At 39.6% G+C, this 23,668-nt stretch overlaps 1 protein-coding gene across 1 annotated transcript in view; it reads right to left on the bottom strand.

Annotated features, from left to right (window-relative positions):
* ITGA5 (integrin subunit alpha 5) overlaps nucleotides 1-23,668 on the bottom strand; it is a 139,436-nt gene that overhangs the window by 39,196 nt on the left and 76,572 nt on the right. Inside the window, exons 2-14 of the mRNA XM_089691404.1 lie at nucleotides 22,999-23,129; nucleotides 16,662-16,780; nucleotides 15,165-15,288; nucleotides 15,011-15,081; nucleotides 13,240-13,285; nucleotides 10,116-10,241; nucleotides 8,945-8,989; nucleotides 8,469-8,512; nucleotides 7,139-7,195; nucleotides 2,557-2,609; nucleotides 1,882-2,087; nucleotides 1,056-1,247; nucleotides 463-508 (exon numbers count right to left, since the gene is read on the bottom strand). Coding sequence (XP_089547530.1) covers nucleotides 463-508; nucleotides 1,056-1,247; nucleotides 1,882-2,087; nucleotides 2,557-2,609; nucleotides 7,139-7,195; nucleotides 8,469-8,512; nucleotides 8,945-8,989; nucleotides 10,116-10,241; nucleotides 13,240-13,285; nucleotides 15,011-15,081; nucleotides 15,165-15,288; nucleotides 16,662-16,780; nucleotides 22,999-23,129 — 1,260 coding nt within the window. The remainder of the gene's footprint in view (nucleotides 1-462; nucleotides 509-1,055; nucleotides 1,248-1,881; nucleotides 2,088-2,556; nucleotides 2,610-7,138; nucleotides 7,196-8,468; nucleotides 8,513-8,944; nucleotides 8,990-10,115; nucleotides 10,242-13,239; nucleotides 13,286-15,010; nucleotides 15,082-15,164; nucleotides 15,289-16,661; nucleotides 16,781-22,998; nucleotides 23,130-23,668) is intronic.

The following is a 23,668-nucleotide window of genomic DNA, read 5'->3' as shown; positions in this document are numbered from 1 at the left end:
ACACATCCCGTCTGTTATATGGGGATGTCTCTTGCTGGATTGGGCCATCTCTTTGAATATATATATTATTAGATCTCTAGGGGCACTGTGATGTAAAGGGGCACTTTGATATAAATGAGACTGCACTGTAATCAAAACAGTGCTCCTTTACAGTGCGGTTCCCTTTATATCACAGTCCTTTATATCACAGTGCACCTTTATATTACAGTGTGGAGGACCAACTCCGTGAATATTCTATCACCAACTACCCCCGTGAATGCCCTTGCACCCCACACCCCAGCCCCCGGAAATTGGCTGCTCAGTCTAAAATGCCCATGCCTATTTTTTGTCCCAGTCCGGGCCTGATTGTAATGACCGAATTGAGGAATAACCTATAATACCTGATCTGAAGATTTTAAGAGTAAATATTGTATTCAAACTGCCCTGTGTAAATAAAATAAACCATTTAGAATGCTTACTTACCGGTACACTAAAGCTTTATCAACGCCAAATGCACCTACAATAAGGTCTAGAAATAAAATATAAAAAAAATGTTTTACATAAAAGAAATGGACAGACCAGCAACAAGAAAAATAAACTAAAGTAAAAAATAGGTGTTTGCTTTCTCTATGAATACATTAACTTTCGTTACGAATACCCTATATTAATGTTAAAAAGGAACTCCTCAAAAAGAAGAAGCTTCCAATGCCGATTTGCTTTTCAAAGTGCAAGTTCCAGGGCTGCAATTCTTACTTCTGTACTTGGCAAATTAGAGACCAAGAATATGCATGTTCATGTCAAGTGTCCTTAAATCCTATATACAGGTTTGTTTAACATCAGGGATTCACTTCAGCAAGTAGTAAAGAGAGGTTAACAATGACAGTCCTGGAGCTGTTCTCATAAAAAAAAAAAATGCAATAGCAGCTTCAGTTTTTATAACTCAACGGTTTTCCTCCCCCCAACCACCAGTCCCCCAATTATGAGCAATGCCTTAACACAAAAAAACACAAGCACACAACAAAACACAAAAACAAAACAAAAACACCTCTTAGCCAGTTTCGTATGGGTTTACATACCTGGATAGCCATTGCCATCAAGGTCTTTTCCTCCTCTGGTGGAAAACCCAAAGAAAGCTGGTTCCAAAGAACTTCCCCACATCCCTTCTAAAACCTGAGAAGGTTTAGGGTTCAGGCCAGCAGCATTACCATTGAAAATAAACACTGCCCCCCTGCTGTCTTTTCCATCAAATGGGGCACCAATGGCGATATCTGAAGATGGAAAAAAAAGGAATATTCTATTTTATTCCCGATTCTAAAAACTAAAGCGTTAAAATATTGAGCACCTCTTGCACATAACAATGGATGATCAATTGACACTAAAATGAACAAAGCATTCAGTATACTAAATTCTAGTAGAAGTAGCACTGCTTATGTATAACACACTTCAGATTGGTCCCAGGACCAATATTCACGAACACCAAATTCCCAGTAGTACATAAATAGTCATTCTTGCAAACTAACAGACACTTTATAATGATGGAAGGGTAAGACAACACAAAGAAACACTTCTTACTAGTTATGGATATTCCCTATGTTAGGATGTTGTTTGCATCCTTACTGCAAATACCAGCTTACTCATTCAGATTACATGAATTTCTGGAAGCTCACTTGCATATACAAGAGTTGTGCACATGTGTTAGTCTGACATATTTCTGGATTAGAAAGGATTTTATATTTGCATAAATAAAGAATAAAAAAAAAAAAAAAAAACAGAACCAAAAAAGATTGGCGAAAGAGGGTACAGGAATAAGCACAAATGAAAACACACTGAAGAGAGTGAGATGGCAAGGCAGACAATACTTTTTTTTTTTTTTTTTAAAAATACACATCTTTCTTCAGTTACCATTAAATCCATCTTGATCCAAGTCTCCTAAAACAGCAATGGAACTTCCAAAACGGCCATATTCATGCTGTCCAGTTAGGACCATGGATGGAGTACTGGACATATTATGATCTTGCAGGAAGATATAGACACGTCCCACCTCCTGAATTCTGCCATCGTGGGTTCTCTCCATGAACAGAGGAGCGCCTATTATCAGGTCATCCAATCTGCAACACATACAATACTATTAAATGCATGACAATGTATTACCAGTTACATCTACAATTAGTAGATATTCAGGTGTTCCAATTTCTTTAAAAGCAAATGTCAAATGTGCATCATTCCTTCGTAACCCCGTGGACGGCTGTATAGTACTGAAAGAAATTAAAAGTATACCCGCCTTTTGATAAAATTTGGGGAATACCAGTGTTGGCCTAATTCTTAAAATGACTGGCTGTGTCTTGCTACAGACCCAGATCAAACAGAGCTCCCAGTCTCCATACTTGTTCCAGGGCAGGACCCATCCACATGATAGCCAGGCAGTTAGCAATCTCAAAATAAGAGATTTGCAATGCAGCCTACATATAATTCATAACAGATTGTCTTGTAATCCTGAAACAGCTGCATCAGATTAGGTAGATGGTTCAGTTTAAAGTACTAATCAGTGCAAGATATGAATAGCTTGTAATGGCTTACCCATCATTGTTGAGGTCAGTGGCTCCCACAGCATAACCAAAGTATGAAGCCATCTAAGTCAAAGATAAAAAAAGAAACAAAACATTACAATGAAATGTTAATATTTAAATGACTATGTTCCTTGTCTACTCATTTGTTCATATTCATCCATAATCTCACACACACACTTTTCATCACTGAGACAGGTGTAATTAATGCCACATGAATATATGAGGTCACTGGAGCTGCAGGGTCCTTGTAATAATAGTGATCTTTGCATGCACGTATACAATATTTGCAAATAATAACACTGTTCAACAAATTTTTATTTTTTGCCAGTTTTGGAAACAAAAGGATCCATTTCTTAATGAATTTCACATTCTGAGTTCAAATATAACAATGAAATTTGTCAATTGGCTCTAGTTTTTCTGTAAACGGAAAGTTTTCTACTATAGGCGTAATGACTACATAATGCACAATAATTATATAGATAGATGTCTTTCCACAAATATAAAGCAAGTGATATTGACTACATAACAAAGCCTAAATGGCATAATATATTGCATAGGATTACCAAGAAAAATTATAGCCATAAGCTAAGTTGAATCATTTTAATACTTAGGATTCTCACTAGTTTTGTCTTCAGTTTGTGTCGGTTTTGCTTCTCTTGGCTTTTCTCTTGTATTCGAGGAAAGGGCTATCTCTTACAACTGCACGTGACTACACGCTTCAGGTTCTTCCTCACTTGACTCAACCACGAAGGATTCTGGTGCTTTAGGAATTGGTAGCCCCTCTCCATGAGGAACTGGACGTATTGCCGATGGAATATTTGGATAGTGCACAGATAACTTTTTCTTCTTATTTAGCCCTTTTACAATCGGAGGCACCATACAAAAGTAACAATTACTAACATGATCTGTTGGCTCTCTCCAAATCATTGGCACAGCGAAAGGCATAGATGCCTTTTTTCCATTCAACCATTGCTCCAGTGCCGTCCCACAAGAATTGCAGCATATATGTGGTGCCCAGCTCTTGTCCTGGTCTCCTATCTTGCAGCCAAAATACAAGTTGTAGGCTTTCTTAATCATTCCTGTTATCCTCCTTTTTTGTGAGATAAAAGTTATTTCACCGCAGATATAGCAGAAATTATCTGCTTTATTCACACAAGTTCGAGGCATTACTGAGTAGCCTATATAAGCATAAAACGAAATGTAAAGACGCTGTCGAACTACAATCAGCTACAGATACTGCAGCTTTTATGCAGTGAAGTGATGCAATTAAAGGCTAATATTGCATCATCTCAGTATACATGCAATTTTCTATTGGTCACCAGTATCAATTGCGCAATATGCAGCTGAAGTTGCATCATAATTTTGAATGGCTTACGTCATTAGATGGGTGAATATATCATGGAAACTAGAGCCAATCAACATTTTTTAGGGTCATTTTCGTTTTCAGCACCCCAAAATTATGTAAGATTAGCTAATTTTATGCCCAAAACTTTTTACCTGTTGAACAGTGTAATTTATCCAGCATGATATTTAGGTGGCTCATTTAGTAATTATATAGATAGGAAGGTCATATGTCCAATGATGGGGCACTATTCCTCCTGCTGACACCAATGATGGGGCACTATTCCTCCTACTGACACCAATGATGGGGCACTATTCCTCCAGCTGATACCAATGATGGGGTACTATTCCTCCTGCTGACACCAATGATGGGGCACTACTCCTCCCACTGACAGCAACAATGGGAAACTTCCTCCCAATGATACCAGTGATGGGGCACTATATCTCACATTAATATCAATGATGGGGCAAGGTTTACTCCCACTGATGCCAGGACATTTTCTTCTCCCACTGCCCACAGTCCAGCCCCCCTAAAATCTTTAGGACCGTAAACTGGCCCTTCGTTTATAAAGTTTAAAGACCCCTGTTCTAGAGAATCAAGTAAAGCACAGATCTAAGGAATAACAGGCTTAGGCCTAGGAATGCAAATTTTTTTTTTTAACCACCTCCCGCCCGCCATATAGTAATATGGCGGACGCAAGTTGGTTCTCTCGTTCTGGGAGGACGTCATATGACGTCCTCCCATTCTAAGCGTGCAGTGCAGCAATCGGCGGTGCACTGTGTCCCTTGGACACAGCGGATCACCGATCCACGTAAAGAGCCGAAGATGTTGGCTCAGTCATGTGATCAGCTGTGTCCAATCACAGCTGATCACATGGAAACAGGGAAATGCCGGTTATCGGCATTTCTCTCCTCTCGAGCTGTCACGCTGACAGCTCGAGAGGAGAGCCGGTAATAGGCATTCCGCGGAGGGGGCATGTACACTGATCATCAGAGCACTGATGATCAGTGTGCCCTGATGATCAGTGTAGCCCCAGCAGTGCCACCTGTCAGTGCTCATCAGTGCCACATATCAGTGCCTACCAGTGCACATTAATGCCACATAGCAGTGCCCATCTGAGCTGCCAGTCAGTGTCGCCCAACAATGCCATATACTAGTGCTGCCTTTCGGTGCCACCTACCAGTGCCTCCTCATCAGTGCCACCTATCAGTGCCCATCACTACAGCCTCATCAGTGAAGGAGAAAAATCACATTTTTACAAAATTTTATAACAAAAAACGAAGAAATTTTTTTTTTTTTTTTTTTTAATTTCAGTGGTTTTTGGTTTAAGAAAAAAAAAAAACCCAGAGTTGATTAAATACCAACACCAAAATAAAGTTCTGTCACAAAAAAATTATAAAAATTTCAAATGGGTACAGTATTGCATCACCGCGCAATTTTCATTCAAAGTGCAACAGCGCTGAAAGCTGGAAATTGGTCTGGGCAGGAAGGGGGTATAAGTGCCCTGCAGGCAAGTGGTTAAAAAAAAATATTAGAAAGCAGCAGAGTTTTACTATAGCAATAACACTCATGTATATTATCTGAGTGAACCAGGGGCGGACAGACTATTTGGAAACTCGGCACTGCCCGAGGGCCCGGGGTCAGTAGGGGGCCCCATGACATGCCCCTGGTACCTTTTTCATAGGCTTTTTTGAGTTTGGGCAAGGACACAGGGGCCCCATGATCCCCTATTGCCCGGGGGCCCCATGAGTTGTCAGTCCGCCCCTGGTGTGAACGTAACTTTGCAGACACATATGAATGTGGCTTAAGTGGATTCTCTGTGTTAAAACATTAGCTCACAACTTTAAGATCTTAGCATAGAAAATGGAAGAGAGTTGGTGCAGGACACTTTCAACAATAAGATAAATACACACTTTTAATACATTTCACAGTTCAGTTTGCATCAAGTTCAGGGTAAAGTTAGGGTAAGGACTGAGTAAAGTAGAACTATCATGATTTTGTTTTTTTTGGAATAAGGGAGGGTTATTATCCCAGACAGGTTTTCTGCCATCCGTGACCCATTTCAGGAGATTTTCCTTCACTTACTGTCCCACAAACACAAAAGTGAGGGAATTCGGTTTCTTGCCAAGACCATTAGAACTAGGGTTTCCACTGGAAGATTTAATCTCATTTGCGGTTTCCGAACCCACCAAGTAACTGTAAATTTCTTTACTTTTGGTGATCATGGTATAACTTCTAGAGGGGTACAGACCGCAATAAAAACCCAAACATGTGTTCTACTCCCTCTCCATGCTATCCAAAAAAAACAAAAAACAAAAAAAAACAAAAAAAAAAAAAAAACTTTTGGCTTTTTGCCTAAGGCCCCTTTCACAGGAGCTGGATCTGGTTTTGCTCAGCAGGTGATGTCTGCTGATCCCCTGCTGAGCTGAGAGGAATTTGTCAGATAACAGGTCCACGTCCAATCTGCTTATGCATGACATGGACACAGCCTGCTCTGCTCTATTGGCAGTCGGATGAAAATGGACTCCGTGTCTACTAACACCCGACTTCCCTCCAACCTGGCCAGACTGAGGAGAAGGAATTCCCGTCATTTGTTTTTGCCAGATCGGATCAGAGGTAGCTGGGTGGAAAACGGACACAAGTCTCTTTACATCCAACTGCCCATAGAGGAAAAAGGAGGGTCTAATTGGGTGCGCCTGAAAAAAGCAAACCCAATCAGATGCCTATGTGAAAGGGGCCTAACCATTAGGGAAAGGATTGGATTTTAAGCCTTGAGAGTCAATTCAGCCTTGGGCTACATTAGGGGTAATTTTTATTTTTAAACTTTTCAGGAGACTGGGGAAAGCTCAGATGTTCTGTCAGACATTACTACTGTCTGGATTCATCATGTAGTGGGAATTCCCATGCCAGTAACCTTTATTGCTGGCATAGCATGAGATTGGATAAAGCCTTCTCTGTTTCATTCAGAACTGAAAATTTTGGACTGCAATAATATTTTTAAAACGTTAAGGTGTCGGCCATAGGAAAGTTAGGTGTCTATCATTATAAAGGACAATGTTCACGTTTGGGGCACGACTGCCCACATTTTCATTTATACCAGTTTACTACTCCTGCACATACACATGGTTTTCAAACATAATCAAATAATATTTGTTTTTACATGGAACAAAAAGGAAAAAATACCTACACAGTTGTTGTAATTCTATATAAATCAAATATAAAATCATTCACCTAGAAACCACATACGTACTTGCTCTCCTGAGAAGTTATATAAGGATTTCAGATTAGTGCCATTCAAAATAGTTACCTTTAAAATAAAAAATGTTTATTAGTGAACATAGCTCTGAATACACAGTGTGTATTAAAATTCTGATGCATTGTATTTTGGTTACATTTCTATAAGCAAGCTTAACGGAGAATCATGGGGTATACTTCTTACCCACTATCACCTGACTCTGGGTAACAGGATAATATTCGTAAATGTAATCCTATGACTCAAAAGAGAAGTATGGCCAAAAAAGTGTGTCCATACTGCTTTGTTTATCCTCACAGTACACATATCTATCGTAAAAATAATTTTAAAAGCAAATTTTAAAAAGCCAGTTCCATACAGCTGAATGCAAGTCTGAAGCGGAGGAAGACATTGGCTCAGTAGGCTATTGAAAGCATTACACCACAGAAAAATTGTTGGCCCTTCTGAGTTTCATCCTTAGATATTCCAATCAATGAAGGTAGCTTTTGAAAAAGAAAAAAACGAAAAAAAAAAATACACAGTTTCCCAATTCCATCTAAAGGATTCCAGCAAATGATCAGCCATCAAAAATCTCTCTAATGGCTAGTTAAACCATGTGATGTATTGATCAAAATTTGCTTCGAATCTTTGGGAGATCCTACTGTAATGACTATCTGGGCACTTAAAAGGGAATGTTGCGCAGTTTCATTTGTAGATTTTAAATGATAAAATTGTACTATTTACATTTTTTAAACATTTTTGGTTTGAGCGTCATTTCTACATGCTTCCTTTGCAAGGTTTTTTTATTGTATTAATTGTAAAGATTTGTAAAGCTGGCCATACACTAATCAAATTGTGGCCACTTCCTTCAGAAATTGGCCAAAAATTGATTCTTTGGTGTCCCTGCTGACCCAACTGGTTCAAAAAAAAAAAACTCTGATTTGAAGACTGAAGGAGTCAATCAAAAACTGTTAGCTGAACAGCGACTGCAGATAAAAGCAGTAGGTGCCAGCTGTGAGAATAAAATAACAGGCAGTTAGAGATTCATCCATCTGTGCAGTTTGTCAGAGATTAAAGAATCTGCTGGATTTTTCATTCAGCCTACAGGCTGAAAAAACAAACAAACAAATAAAATAATATCTGTTTGTGCACATTAGCCTCTAAAGTGGTCACAGGGTCTGGAGAATCTAGCTGCCTCTGCTTAATGACTGTTGAAATAAAATAGTGTCATTAAGAAATGCATAGAGCTGTATGACCCACTGCTAGACTGTCAGGTTTACTTTTTCATTCCTGCCTTTCGGTCTAGTGCATAGAAAATGTGATCATGTAAATATTAAGTAATTCTTACATATCCAAAAGTCATGTTTCCTTTTGGGACGCCAGCCACAAAATCTGAAAATGGGGGGGGGGGGGGGGAAAATGTATGTTACAAAACTTTGCAACCAACAATACAAAGGATTTCATAGATGGTGTTTAGAAGTAAAATCAAAAGATCCTTAATACCTATTCAACACCACATTTGGGCAAACCTTCAACAGCTGAAAATAAATGGGTCCAGCATTTTTCTCAAAACAATGTACAAACCCATTTTCCCATTACAATTTAAGATCTAATAAACATTTTCAGGGAACAGTAAAGTATCGTGTGACACTTATGCAAGTCTGCCATTATAAACGATGAAAACAATGTAGTGTTGAATGTGTGTATTTGCATTGGTAACATAGCGTAGATGAAAGCAGCTTATTGGGAAAAAAAAAAAAATATATATATATATATATAAAATGAAGATAACTGAACCCATAAAATTAGCAAATAGTTACTCACCTTCAATATAATCTCCACTGAACTCACCAACCGCAACAGAATATCCTAAGGAAAAAAAACACAAACATAAGTAAGAAAAAGGAAATTATATAAAAAAAGGACCATGTGCATAGTATGTCTGACACATATTATTGCACGGTATGGTTGTAGCTAAAATTACTTGTATTTTATGCATCTGTAGCTATGGCTGCTTATTTGAGGATTTGTATTGAGCACAAGCAATGGGAAATCAAAACACTCAAAGGAGACCCTGCCGCCTGCTTGCTTTTGTGCTGCTTCAACAGAGCTGAATAGTTGTTTCATTGTCAGAGGGCCATTTCTATAGGCCTTCAAACAGCACGCTCTTCAAGTGCCATTTGTTAACATAATACCTCCCTGAAAGCAAATTACAGAACCAAAAGGGCCAAGTCAATTGAATTGTAATTGATCAGCCCATGGACAATAGTTTCAGCCAACATTTCGAACTCTTAAGAACCTGAAGTGTGCTTTACTATTTATTGAAGGTTTACAACCTTTGTAGAAATAAATGGGAATTAAGATATTCTCTCTCAATTTGAAATGCTCAAATAAATTTATATCACAAATTGAAAGCATATTTACCCCTTCAGAAAAAATTTGGCTCTCATTTGGTGGTAAATGGTAACCGATATATCCTGATTTTTCTTATCAAAAAGGAAAACTGCCCCCCCCCCAAAAAAAAAAACAAAAAAACAAATTACAGTGAGGGCTAGATGATATATTTATATTAATATAGTTTCTTCAGTTTAACATATATATTTTTTGCTATTACCATAGCTTTCCACTGAACAAATATTAAAAATAAATTCTCCTACTCCTGAAAATCACAGCAATACCACATGTGTGTTATTTGTTGCTTGTATCTGTATTAGGATCAGAAAAAAAGAAAAACACATGGGCAGGCTGCACAGTGACTGGTCACTGTGATAGTCAATCAGAGGCTATCATAGTGGTCAGGTGACTGGGGCTCCCAATGAGTCCAGTCCCTGTGTTGGGACCCATTGTGCAGCGTGCTTCCAGCACAAACACATATGCGGCACCCAGGTTTAAAGCCCACCCACTGGACACTGCATATGTGTGTTAGTGTGTCGTTATGGGGTTAAGGTTTAAGACAGCATACACAAACAAATTAACCATATAATACATGATTCACCTAGGTAACTGTCATCATAAGAGCCAGGTGCCTGACGAGTGTGCATCTGTCCTTTAATTTCCAATATAAAGTATTCTGGGTAATACGATTTCTGGATTTCATCCTGTGTTGCGGTTATCACCTGACCTATAACAAAATAAGGAAAAAATAAGGTTAGCAAATCTGCATCTACTCATAAAAAAATTACAAAACTACTGACTTCTGTTGAGCGGGGCGGCCACATAATGATCAAACATTGCCTTGTTTGTGCTGAACCAGTCAAATTTCGTGCAGTGTATGGCCACCTTAAGGAGAGAACTTTGGGTACAACCAAGACAAAAGTAAACAAGCCAGTTCAGGTTTGGTTTTAAAGCGGATCTTCAGGCGTTGAGGAAGTATATCATATCCAGCACCTCCAGATCCAAACCACACTGTTATCCTCAACTCTGGCTGTTTTCACCATGCTTCAGATCAAAGGCCAAGTTCACTTTTTAGACTAAAATAATAAATGCACTTTTTTGCAGATTAAAAAAAAAAAATACACACACGCACACGAAACTCAAAAAATTTGAATATCGTGCAAAAGTTCATTTATTTCAGTAATGCAACTTAAAAGGTGAAATTATTATAGGAGATAGACTCATTACATGCAAAGCAAGATAGTTCAAGCCGTGATTTGTCATAATTGTGATGATTATGGCTTACAGTTCACGAAAACCCCAAATCCACAATCTCAGAAAATTAGAATATTGTGAAAAGGTGCAATATTCGAAGCTCAAAGTGTCCCACTCTAATCTGCTAATTAAGCCATAACACCTGCAAAGGGTTCCTGAGCCTTTAAATGATCTCAGTCTGGTTCAGTAGGAATCACAATCATGGGAAAGACTGCTGACCTGACAGCTCTGCAGAAAACCATCATTGACACCCTCCATAAGGAGGGAAAGCCTCAAAAGGTAATCGCAAAAGAAGTTGGCTGTTCACAAAGTGCTGTATCAAAGCATATTAATAGAAAGTTATGTGGAAGGGAAAAGTGTGGAAGAAAAAGGTGCAAAAGCAGCAGGGATGACCGCAGCCTGGAGAGGATTGTCAGGAAAAAGCCATTCAAAAGTGTTAGGTACTTTCACAAGGAGTGGACTGAGGCTGGAGTCAGTGCATCAAGAGCTACCACACACAGACGGATCCTGGACATGGGTTTCAAATGTCGTATTCCTCTTGTCAAGCAGCTCCTGAACAACAAACAACGTCAGAAGCGTCTTACCTGGGCTAAAGAAAACAGACCTGGTCTGTTGCTCAGTGGTCTAAAGTCCTCTTTTCTGATGAGAGCAACTTTTGCATCTCATTTGGAAACCAAGGACCCAGAGTATGGAGGAAGAATGGAGAGGCACACACTGCAAGATGCTTGAAGTCCAGTGTGAAGTTTCCACAGTCTGTTGATTTGGGGAGCCATGTCATCTGCTGGTGTTGGTCCACTGTGCTTCAATAAGTCCAGGGTCAACACAGCCATCTAGCAGGAGATTTTTGGAGCACTTCATACTTCCGATCTGAACGATCTTGCTTTGCATGTAATGAGTCTCATATTAGTTTCACCTTTTAAGTTGCATTACTGAAATAAATGAACTTTTGCACGATATTCTAAATTTTTCGAGTTTTACCTGTATTTATTAATTTTGTCTACAGGAGCCTGGAGAGCATTGCACCAGCGATCAGTAGATCGCTGATGCCATGCAGGACTCCTGCAGACCTGTCAAAATATCTGCTCTCCTGTACAGCAAGCAGATATTCTGACAAGAAGCTTCAATGAACTACCATGGCGCTCCACAGCACCGTGGTAGTTAATTGAAAACCACAAGCCCACAGCCACTAAGGCTGTCAGGATGTGCAGTTCATTCATTCACGGAAGTCTATGAATGAATGATACAGCCGTGTGGGCAGAGCCCCGCATGGCCGCACGGTTTTCAAATTTGACAGATCGTACAGAAAGAAGTTTCCCTGTACCATCTGTCAGTGGGAGGGGGGACAGCGACTGGCGGCTCCGGGAACATGTTACAAGTTCCACCCCAAAAAACAAGTGGAACATGTTCCCAAAGGTGAACTTATCCTTTAAATAGCAGGCATTGTACGGTTTATGCTGAAGACAGTAGATAGGGTTTTCCAGCTTGTTATGGGCATACTAGTCTCTAACAAGCCTTTGGGATTTCATATGTTAAATATGGTCTATACAAAATGACATCCAAATCAGAAATACACATGAGAAGGCAATCTATTCCTGTGGTCTATTAAATGAGAAATGGGTAAACCCCAGACCAGTCAAACAGGAATTTAACCCTAAAGCTGCACTCGTTTGATCAAGAGGATATCCACATTATGGTATTTTTTGGTATCTGGACAATCATGTCATAGCGGTTAATGAATACTGTTTTTAGATACTTCTATCGATATGTCCATTTTGAAAATGCTAGTTGCCCGACTTTCTGGCAGTGGTCTCTTTGGAAATATTTTTCAGCCAGTGGGATTACAGAGTATTTCAAACAAAAAAGGGCAGTGCGTAACTAACTAGAAATCTTGCAAAATTCAAAATGCTTAAAACTAAAGCTGAAATAGGAAACAATTCTTTTAAGCCCTTTTCCTCCCTTTCATACCGGGTAGTTTTCCCAGCACCGTAAGCCAACACATCCCCACTTCCTATGCTTTCCCTGGTCCATTAATCTCAGTTATTATGCTTTAAGCACAGAGCTGTAACACACACACCCACACACACACACACCTCGATACTTTCACGATTTGTAACTCAAAAAGCTATGAAGCAAAGGAATAGAATAACCAGGCAACCAGCATTTCTGTAGGAGGTCAACAATGGCCTCCGTATTTTTCTAAACACATATGTACCTTCGCTACTTCATAGATAAAATATTTCATATAAAATAATTAACAGAAAGCATTTCTAGTTATATACAAGACATAACGTTTGTTTGGAAGAGTCATACACAATTATGAGATACAAAATATGCTCATGTTCAGGGGGTATATTGCCTGCTTTTTTAAAGAGGATATGTATTAATAAAAAGGTAATAAACTCTGAATTTGATATAATGATGAACAATTTGTAGGATATTTTGTCAAATAATGACCACAGGACTAAATGTACCTTGCCAAAAATAACTGCCAGGTCCACCCAATAATATTCTTCCACTCTGCAAAGCAAATAAATTAAATAACATGAGAAAGCAAGTCGTATGGGGTTTATATTAATTTGTGCAAAAAAAGGTCAGATTATCCAGAGTACAATAATGGTTTCAGTAAGTTTTGACTTAACATACAAGCTCCACGTAGAATTTATTTATTACACACACACACACACACACACACACACACACACACACACACACACACACATATAGCACCGTCATTTTACGCAGAGCTTTACATATATATTGTACATTCATTTCGGTCCCTAACCCTCAAGGAGCGTACAATCTAAGGTCCCTAAATGACATTCATATACAAGGGTCAATTTAGACAGGAATTTAGACAGTCAGTGTTGATGGAGGAATACCTCCCTCTTGGAGGTAGGATTGCAGGTGGAGCAGTGCTTAAGGGTTTATGTTCATCCCTGCCTGGAGAATACAGTGAATATAGTTAGGGACTATAGTCTTGGGTACAACCAGCCTGTCAGGTTTTTCGTGTGATTGTTGCCAAAGTCATATAACACGCCAATTGGGTACAATTAGCCTTGTGCATAGATGAGCAGAAGTGGACTGGATGGCAAACCATGCATGGCCATGTTAGGTCTCAGACTCCAGAGCAGAGATCTCAGTTCTTCAAAGGATAAGTGCACCTATAACTGACAGAGCTCTCCCCATCCCCTCCCAGTAGAAACACACTTTTAAATCATATAAAAAAAAAAATTGTCATTAAGGGCCAGACACTGTTGTCTTCCTACTTTGTGGCAGGGATCCATCATCATCTACAAGTGCCTCTTTATCCAATTTGAGCCCTGACAGAAAGCAGGCTACAATGTCACTAGTCATATCGAGCAGTCTTGAACGTTTATACAATATTATAAAAAAGTAGTTGCGTTTAGGGCTAAAAAATAAAATAGAGGGGTTGCACTGGTGCTAGGATTGGAAAAGAAGCAGTAATTCTTTAAAGAAAACGAGTTATGAGATTAAAATTAATACGTGGGCTTCAATTTCAGAACTCAACAAGGTTAGTTTCCTGGCTGTCATGCTGTCCTTGCTTCAAAATGATCACCCATCCAGAACATGTACACATGAGGACCCTCAACTTTTCTTCAAAACACTTCTGATTTGCATATTTGTTTCAGGTTAGTGACTCCATACTGGAGCCAGTGGGTCAGCATAACAGCCAATCAACTAGCATTTTAATAAAAAGTTCTAAAGTAGCATCCCCTGCATTTTCCCTAGGTTGACCAAGTTTCCAGATTGTACTGGAGCCTATATTTATATTCTAGAGAATGCACCAGGAGTGTAGTACTTGAGAATAGAGTAACAATCCAGGCAAGGTGTGAAGAGCGCCAAGAATTATGGCAGGAAATTCCCAAGAGATCCACCTATCACATCTCCTACAACTGATATATCAATTTTACTTTGACTTTCACTTTAAATACACATTTTGCAAACCTAGACTCATCGGGTTTTTGGATAGTATACAAAATTATTGTACCATAAAAGAGGACAAAATATCAGTATTTTTTAGTGCTACAAACTTCTGTTCATGTTTCCCTAGGCACTTGTCCTTCCTAACAGAAGTAGCACCACTACCACCACATCCATACCAGAGCATTACCCCCCCATCTCCACCCTCAGACCAAAACATTACCTCAACCACCACCAACACCTACCCCCCCCCTCCTCCCTCCACAGACAGACCAGAACATTACCCTCTGATTAAGTTACCTTTGTAAACTCAGCAGAGAAGCCACCTTGGCAGAACCCCTGACGGGTATCGGAATCTGCACTAGCTGCATCTGTGTTGATAGAAATAAATATAATTATTGAAGTCCACAGGCAAATCCTACCAATCTTGAAATGTTATAGAAAACCTATGTACCTGTACGGCATGGAGAGTACTCAACAATATTGGTGAAGTTGTCTGATGACAAGTAGCAGGTACCCACCATGTCACGGTGTGTTTCTTCTTTTATTGTTCTCCAGCTGTACCTTGGGGCACAAGCCTAAAAAGTAAAGGAGACAATATAACTGCATACACCTATACACACCCAAAACTGAATTAGATTTAAAAGGCCATTTAGCAAGACAATCAGCAATAAACCTAGAGGCACATCATGCTACCTGTTAGTTAGCAAAGTCAATGCAACAGTTAAGTGTGTATTGGCGACTTTGGCAGGGGCGGTCTGACAACTCATGGGGCCCCCGGGCAATAGGGGATCATGAGGCCCCTGTGTCCTTGCCCAAACTCAAAAAAGCCTATGAAAAGAGGTACCAGGGGCATCTCATGGGGCCCCCTACTGACCCCGGGCCCTCAGGCAGTGCCAGAGTTTCCAAATGGTCAGTCCGCCCCTGGACTTTAGCAATCCTGGACAGAAAAAGGCAGATTTGCTACAAAAAGAGTAGACAGATTTTCATCAAGATGAGACTGATTTTCCACTCAAAAAACAGACATAATTAAGAAGTGCTCAGGAGCAGGTTTTTTTTTTTTTGAGGGGGTGGGGGTTCAGTAAAGTCCCAGTGAACACTTTTCTGGTTATATGGCCCTTTAAAATGGCCTGTGCTGGTAGCTTTACCGACATGTACCACAAGTTTCATGTAGTTCTTAGTAGTGCCACTAATTCTAACTTGGCATACAGAGACTGGCAGAGTGTCCATCTTTGTATGTTGTGTAGCAGAGCAACATATTTTCTGTGATTGACAGACCCAATTCTGTTCCTGTGTGCTATGGGAAGGGGGAAGGGGGCGGGGGGGGTTGTCCCTCCCCTTTAATTAGATTTTAGAAATCTCCTGCAGATTGTAACTTTAGCTCACCTCCCATGCCTTCTGGAGCTCAGAAATGCTGTATAAATTATACACTTTGGATAGATGTAGAGGAGAGACTGCAGATAAACCAGTACAACTTATGTAGAAGGATTCGATTCATCTCTATCACCGGAGGCTAGTAATTTCACTGGGTATATGTAAGGGATTACAACCACTTTAAAGCTGAACTCCAGTATATGTAAACTTAGTTTAAATACAAGAAACATGTATTTTTACTTTAATCTGGGTGTGTTTGTGCATTTTTTTATCTATCTGTGCAAATTGTCCAGTGTGAAATTGTGTAAGAGCCTCCTGTAATAGGTTGAGTCACTGCTGCTCTCTCCCTTTCTGCAGGGTGACTGGCGTTTTATCCACCCCCTCCTGTAGTTTTCTGCATACAGCTCTACTATCTGCACAGACTAGATGCAACACAGATGTCAGGGTACATTTTACAAGGTCATAACTGGTTTTGCAAAAAAGTGAATTTACATAGTTTGTAGTCATTTAGGAATATATTGAATTGAAAATGTTATGCCTGGAGTCCAGCTTTAAAGTTTAACATGAAAACACATACCAGTATGGAATTGTTATGCGACCGAACCGTTGCGCCAAACCACTGGCCAGATTTATAGTCCACCTGTTCTAAAGATGTTGAATTAAGATCTTTGGACTGGAACTCATGAAAACGGTCGCCTGTAAAAGATAAATACAATTTAAAAAATGTAAATTCGTTAACAGATTGTAAACAAAAAAGGTAGTTGTTTTTTTTCCCATTGATTACTCTACTTTTATTGGGTCAGCACCAAGACTTGATACAATATGCTGCTTATGGTATTACAGCACTATTAAAATCATCCTAATTTATACCAGGGATATGTCCTCGTGGGAAATTTGCGGGGAAATAAAGTTAAGCTTTGACAGCAGATGTGGGCAGGTACTGAATCCAGGTTTATTTGGTAACAAATGGAGCAGGTGTTAAATCTTTATTGCAGAAAGTTTGCATCGCTAAAGAAAAAAAAATTAATAAAAATGGAAAAACAGGGTCTTTGAGAGCAGATTCATCTTTGAACAGAGAAGGAATGGAGTCAAAAAGCCTAATATGAATAAATAGCTTCAGGTTACAAAACATTTTCTTTTGGCCCTACACTGAAGAACCACCAACTATTCCCAGCTGATGTCTATTTCTAGCAATGCTAGAAATTGCTTGAATACTAAAAGTCATGTGTAAGAAAAAAAAAAAAAATACACAACAATTTTGGTATGATCCTGAAACATGTATAAAAATATCAACACATTTTGAAACCCTTTATCACATCCAGGCCATAGGATACGAATATACTTCAGTGGTCAAACTAATGGGAAATAACAGGAGCCAAAAGGCCCTATGCAAAAGAGGAGTGTTAACATTTAGGTATCAGAAACCGGGTGAAATTTATTTATTTATTATGCCAGTTGTTCTCAATCTCAAAGTACCCCAACAAGCCATGTTTTGGGAAATTCATCTAGATCAAAATGCTGAAATAAATGTCAAGACACGGATTTAAAATTTTTTAGCAAAAATGGAGGAAATCCTAAAAACATGACCTGTTTGGGGTGGGCTGGCTCTTGATAAGAGTTGTGCAACTATCAAAATTATTTGATGGATGTATGTCCGTTTGGAGGAGTGGGTGTTCCTAGGCAAAACTGCAGATGCATTTAAACCGCCATAAGTAACACCCAGGAACAAAAATTCAACAAATGAATAAAATGACCAGAAACAATATTGTGACAAAAAGGATAAATGGTGCTGGAAGCCCTCCAACCAGGAAATGAGGTAGGTTTTTGTGAGTTTCACCTGCAGCCATAGTCCCATAGACTTCGGTTGAGTGCTTTTGCACAGCAAAGATGCAGCATACAGGACTTTTGATGAGCTTTCACAAAAGATGGCAAAAACCTGCAACCTAATAGAAATCTATGGGACTGCAGCTAAAATGCATGAAAACCATGGATACACCTCTGCTGCGGCCAAACTTCAGCACACCCGTGTGAACCCGGCTTAATACACATTGTGAGAAGTCTATAGTGAAATAAATTTAAAAACTGAAATTATAAAAAGAAAAAAAATGTCCACAAATTGACACAGGAGACATTACTTTCAGTGTACGGCAGTCTTCTAGTTCAGTAATAATCATCCTCCTCTGATGACCCACCCCCACTGCTGTAATCTTCCAATAAGGCAGGGCTGAGAGAGCGGACTATGCCCACCCTTTCCACTTAACTACTCCATTCTCAGCAACCATTCTACAGCTTGAATGAATGAAAACCTGATCCATGAATGGCGTAAAAAGGTGCATGATTGAAAGGTCTGCCTCCTCCATTCATAGATCACATTTCATTTATAATTCTGTAACGCAGCTTCTATGAATGGAGAAGCTGGAAAGCAAGGCCAGGCATAGTCAGGCACTCTTAAGGAGTGACTGTGACAGCTCCCGAGCTCTATTAACCCTTACTGGAACAGAAGATTAAGGGGGCAGATGTTGGGGTGGGTCAGAGGAAGATCATTACTGAACTAGAAGACAGAAGCGTAAGGACATATCACACTGAAGGTAAGTAATGTCCTTTTTTGTGAAAATCTAGCCCTTAAAAGCCTAACTTGGGCAAATGAAAACATATCCCTCGCTGTGCCCACACTGCAAGGGCTACCTGCCCTTTTATGGGTTTTACTGCACTTATTCTAGGGAAAAACTCATACTCGATCATTTGCTCCTTCCCACATCTCCTGCTCCCCTGCACGCTAGCAGTCTAGGATACGGACATCATGAAGACCAGAGCGGGCTCCATATCCCTACTAAAAGTGAGGATGCTGAGGGACAGTCCACTGCTAGAGTGTGGGGGAACACTGTCTGCCGAGGGAGCAGAGGATCATATAAGACAGTTTCTCCTCTACCCTAGACAAATTGAGCAATTAAATTGTTACTAAACCCAGGACCCTGCATTCACTATATCTTGTCTCCCAAACTACACACAACATAGAAGTGCAATTATTTTAGTAAATCTAAACCACTAAATACCTTTTCTCATCAGCAGCTAGAGCAGTCTTGTCACTTCTATCAGTGTCCAGCAGAGTACTGCATTAAAGTTTATAGGAGTTTTAATTTTCCTCTCACTATCCTATGAGACTACAGGACCCCTAACCCTCTGTCCGGACAGTGCTGATCACATGCACTCTCCCAAGGGAGGAAAAAAAGAAAAAAAAAAAACTCTAGCAATATACACCAAACAGAACTGAGCCTTGGAGGCAAGCTGCACATGCAGTCAAGAGATGAGTTGGGGACAGCACAAGAAGGGGAGGATCAGAGAAGACAGGATTAATCATCCTTTTCATACACACTAGAGGATTAACCCCTTAAGTTCCACAGTGAGAATAGCAAGCATGCTTTACTGCATATACAGGTTGATTTTACTGTTGTGGGTTTAGAAACACTTTAACAGAGAACATGGAGTACTGGTTAGTAAGGCTGGAGTTCTTTTACTAAGTTGTACTGCTTTGGCTGCAATGGAGAAAAGAAATGCAAAGGAGTCAGCTAAAGTGTGTAGATTGCAAAAACTGGCAGAACAGAATCATACTTGTCTTCAGATCTTTTGACAGTTCAAACATATTTCAACTGTGTATTTAGAGGTTTGCTTACATGTACACAATAATGGCTCTATTAATTCCTAGATATACATTTTACTGCCATGACAGCTCTGTATGTGCAGTACACCAATTACTTGTTGCAGATGCTTGTTGTCCATGAACACAAGACTACTGTCCATTATTCCCAGGTGTCCACATGTTAACACATGAGCATAGCCTTGATCAAGGAGCGCCTCCAAAAAAGGTTTTTAATGTAAAAGATGCAATTTCAGAGCATTATGACAGAAAGAGTAAACAATGTAAATTATAATTGAGCAAACAGGGCCCCAGGAGAGGAGTGTAGTACTTGTAAAAATGATTTCATCCATTATTTACTGTGCTCATGCCAAAGATCTGACAAGTTGTCCTACAGGTGTACCTTCAAACACAACTAAGGGGAGAATAATTCCCTTGATGTAGAGACAGGCTAAGATCACCTTAAGGCATCTGAAAGTGTTTTTTTACAAATAGAGGATATTGTTAAATGTTTCTCAATCTTAAAGCTGAACTTTGGGAATTATACAGTTAAAATGGATGTATACGAAAGACTTTGCTAGTAAAAAAACCAGGTATAACTCTGTCCAGCCAAGCTTGTGAGCCAGGTATCTCTACCACTTTGCATACCCAGGTCCAGTACACCTAAGCAGCAGTGCCCAAGTAAGGAGCCATCTTGCCTACTGAGAGAACAGCAGCTTACCTCTCGGTGACATGCAATTGCTGGAAGGGATACCCTACCTATGATTATACCATAAAACGTCAAAGTTCTCTACTTTACAAAACTTTCAATAAAGGCTACTGGACAGAAAAAGTCAGAACTCTGAAAACACTGTAGCTCCCCAATAAACTATCATAAGTATATTTGTGGTTCAATACAGAAGTTTTTATCTGTGTACACAACACATGCTAAAAGATTCAATTGTTGGTTCATGTTGTTGCTTTTTGTGACTAAAAACTCCAAATATTACCTAGCACCACCAAGGAGAACGTCAGACTGCAGACAATGTGTACCCTTTTTACTGTAGCGCCATGCTTATGATAGCATGAGGTTCTCTTGTGCAGGAGAACATGGATGAGGAGACCTTAACACATGAATTCTCAGCCCAAAGTACTTGCTGCAGCCATTATGAAAAAGATCAACAGATTTTCAATATCTGGAACAACTTTTCATGATAGCACAGCATGTGCAGCCAGACCCCCACCCTTAGTTTCTTTATATCTTATAATGGTAGGGAGCATAGCCAGGAATTTGTGGGGAAATGTACTGCAGAGTTTGGAATGATAGGAGTAAATTTCAATTTCACACGTAGACATTGCAACAAAATAGTATTGGTGAACTTTTTAACATGGAGCGCAGTACTGAAAGGATTTACATTCTAAATGCCTGATTTAGAGCTGCCAGTAAGTACCAGTTTCATGTGCTGGCAGAACATGTGATCAAAAAGATTCCATATTAGCTACAGTCAGGTCCATAACTATTGGGACATCGACACAATTCTAACATTTTTGGCTCTATACACCACCACAATGGATTTGAAATGAAACAAACAAGATGTGCTTTAACTGCAGACTGTCAGCTTTAATTTGAGGGTATTTACATCCAAATCAAGTGAACGGTGTAGGAATTACAACAGTTTGCATATGTGCCTCCCACTTGTTAAGGGACCAAAAGTAATGGGACAATTGGCTTCTTAGCTATTCCATGGCCAGGTGTCTGTTATTCCCTCATTATCCCAATTACAATGAGCAGATAAAAAGGTCCAGAGTTCATTTCAAGTGTGCTATTTGCATTTGGAATCTGTTGCTGTCAACTCTCAAGATGAGATCCAAAGAGCTGTCATTATCAGTGAAGCAAGCCATCATTAGGCTGAAAAAACAAAACAAACCCATCAGAGAGATAGCAAAAACATTAGGCGTGGCCAAAACAACATTCTTAAATAGAAGGAACGTACCGGTGAGCTCAGCAACACCAAAAGACCCGGAAGACCACAGAAAACAACTGTGGTGGATGACCGAAGAATTCTTTCCCTGGTAAAGAAAAACACCCTTCACAACAGTTGGCCAGATCAAGAACACTCTCCAGGAGGTAGGTGTATGTGTGTCAAAGTCAACAATCAAGAGAAGACTTCACCAGAGTGAATACAGAGAGTTCACCACAAGATGTAAACCATTGGAGAGCCTCAAAAACAGGAAGGCCAGATTAGAGTTTGCCAAACGACATCTAAAAAAGCCTTCACAGTTCTGGAACAACATCCTATGGACAGATGAGACCAAGATCAACTTGTACCACAGTGATGGGAAGAGAAGAGTATGGAGAAGGAAAGGAACTGCTCATGATCCTAAGCATACCACCTCATCAGTGAAGCATGGTGGTGGTAGTGTCATGGCGTGGGCATGTATGGCTGCCAATGGAACTGGTTCTCTTGTATTTATTGATGATGTGACTGCTGACAAAAGCAGCAGGATGAATTCTGCAGTGTTTCGGGTAATATCTGCTCATTGTCAGCCAAATGCTTCAGAACTCATTGGGCGCCGCTTCACAGTGCAGATGGACAATGACCCAAAGCATACTGCGAAAGCAACCAAAGAGTTTAAGGGAACAAGTGGAATGTTATGCAATGGCTAAGTCAATCACCTGACCTGAATCCGATTGAGCATGCATTTCCCTTGCTGAAGACAAAACTGAAGGGAAAATTCCCCAAGAACAAGCAGGAACTGAAGACAGTTGCAGTAGAGGCCTGGCAGAGCATCACCAGGGATGAAACCCAGCGTCTGGTGATGTCTATGAGTTCCAGACTTCAGGCTGTAATTGACTGCAAAGGATTTGCAACCAAGTATTAAAAAGTGAAAGTTTGATTTATGATTATTATTCTGTCCCATTACTTTTGGTCCCTTAACAAGTGGGAGGCACATATGCAAACTGCTGTAATTCCTACACTGTTCACCTGATTTGGATGTAAATACCCTCAAATTAAAGCTGACAGTCTGCAGTTAAAGCACATCTTGCTTGTTTCATTTCAAATCCATTGTGGTGGTGTATAGAGCCAAAAATGTTAGAATTGTGTCGATGTCCCAATATTTATGGACATGACTGTATAAGTTCACAACATACACTAATCACCATGAAGTTTGCTGCAAATCATGTAAAGTATCCTTATGCTCAGTGCTACAATTTGTTTTTATGCAGCACATGCCAAATACATGAGATCCTATCTACAAGTCATATTAGTGTGAATTAAGAATATCCATATGCACCTACCTTTAGTATCAAATGGTATTGGAGTGCAATCACTGTCATTTCTCTGCCAGGGACAATAATACACTGCTCCTCCTTCTAACACATCCGGTTGACTTGTGTTTGCTTTGGGAGCCCCAATCAGAACACTAATACTGTAAAAAAGGAAAACAGGTGATTAGTAATCTATATGAAAGCAATACAAAACCATTCAATGAAAAAAAATAGTATACACACACACACTCTTAATATACAAATACACTGCACACACGCCATTATAGTTACACTATTCAGATAAAACAAAAATACAAAAAAAAAAAAAATGCTAAAAGTCGCTTTAGGGGTTGCTGGTAAAAGAGCAACACACGGATGCACCTCACAGAGTGCTGATGGCTGTAGGGTCCATCACCTGAATGTGTGCTGGAGACTAGCCAGGGTTGCGATGCAGAACTCTGGAAGGGGTCTGATTTTGCCTGCAACAATGGTGATAGAATAGCAGCAAACATACTATAAGTTACAAATCTTTATAACAGAACCACTCCTTGTACATACAATTGGTTTGTCTTGTACCTCTCAGTGTAGTTACATATTTCTATAGCCTTTCTTTGCGGTTTTAGTTTTCAACTAGCAAATGGCAAATTTTTTTTCACCTACGTTTCAGTTAAACTGTTGCAACAAGTGCAAGGACTGGTAT

Source organism: Staurois parvus, unplaced genomic scaffold, assembly GCF_062004578.1.
Source record: "Staurois parvus isolate SC_StPar_1 unplaced genomic scaffold, SC_StPar_1.0 ptg000562l, whole genome shotgun sequence".
Lineage (NCBI taxonomy): Eukaryota > Metazoa > Chordata > Amphibia > Anura > Ranidae > Staurois > Staurois parvus.
This window is presented reverse-complemented; position numbering and strand designations above follow the sequence as displayed.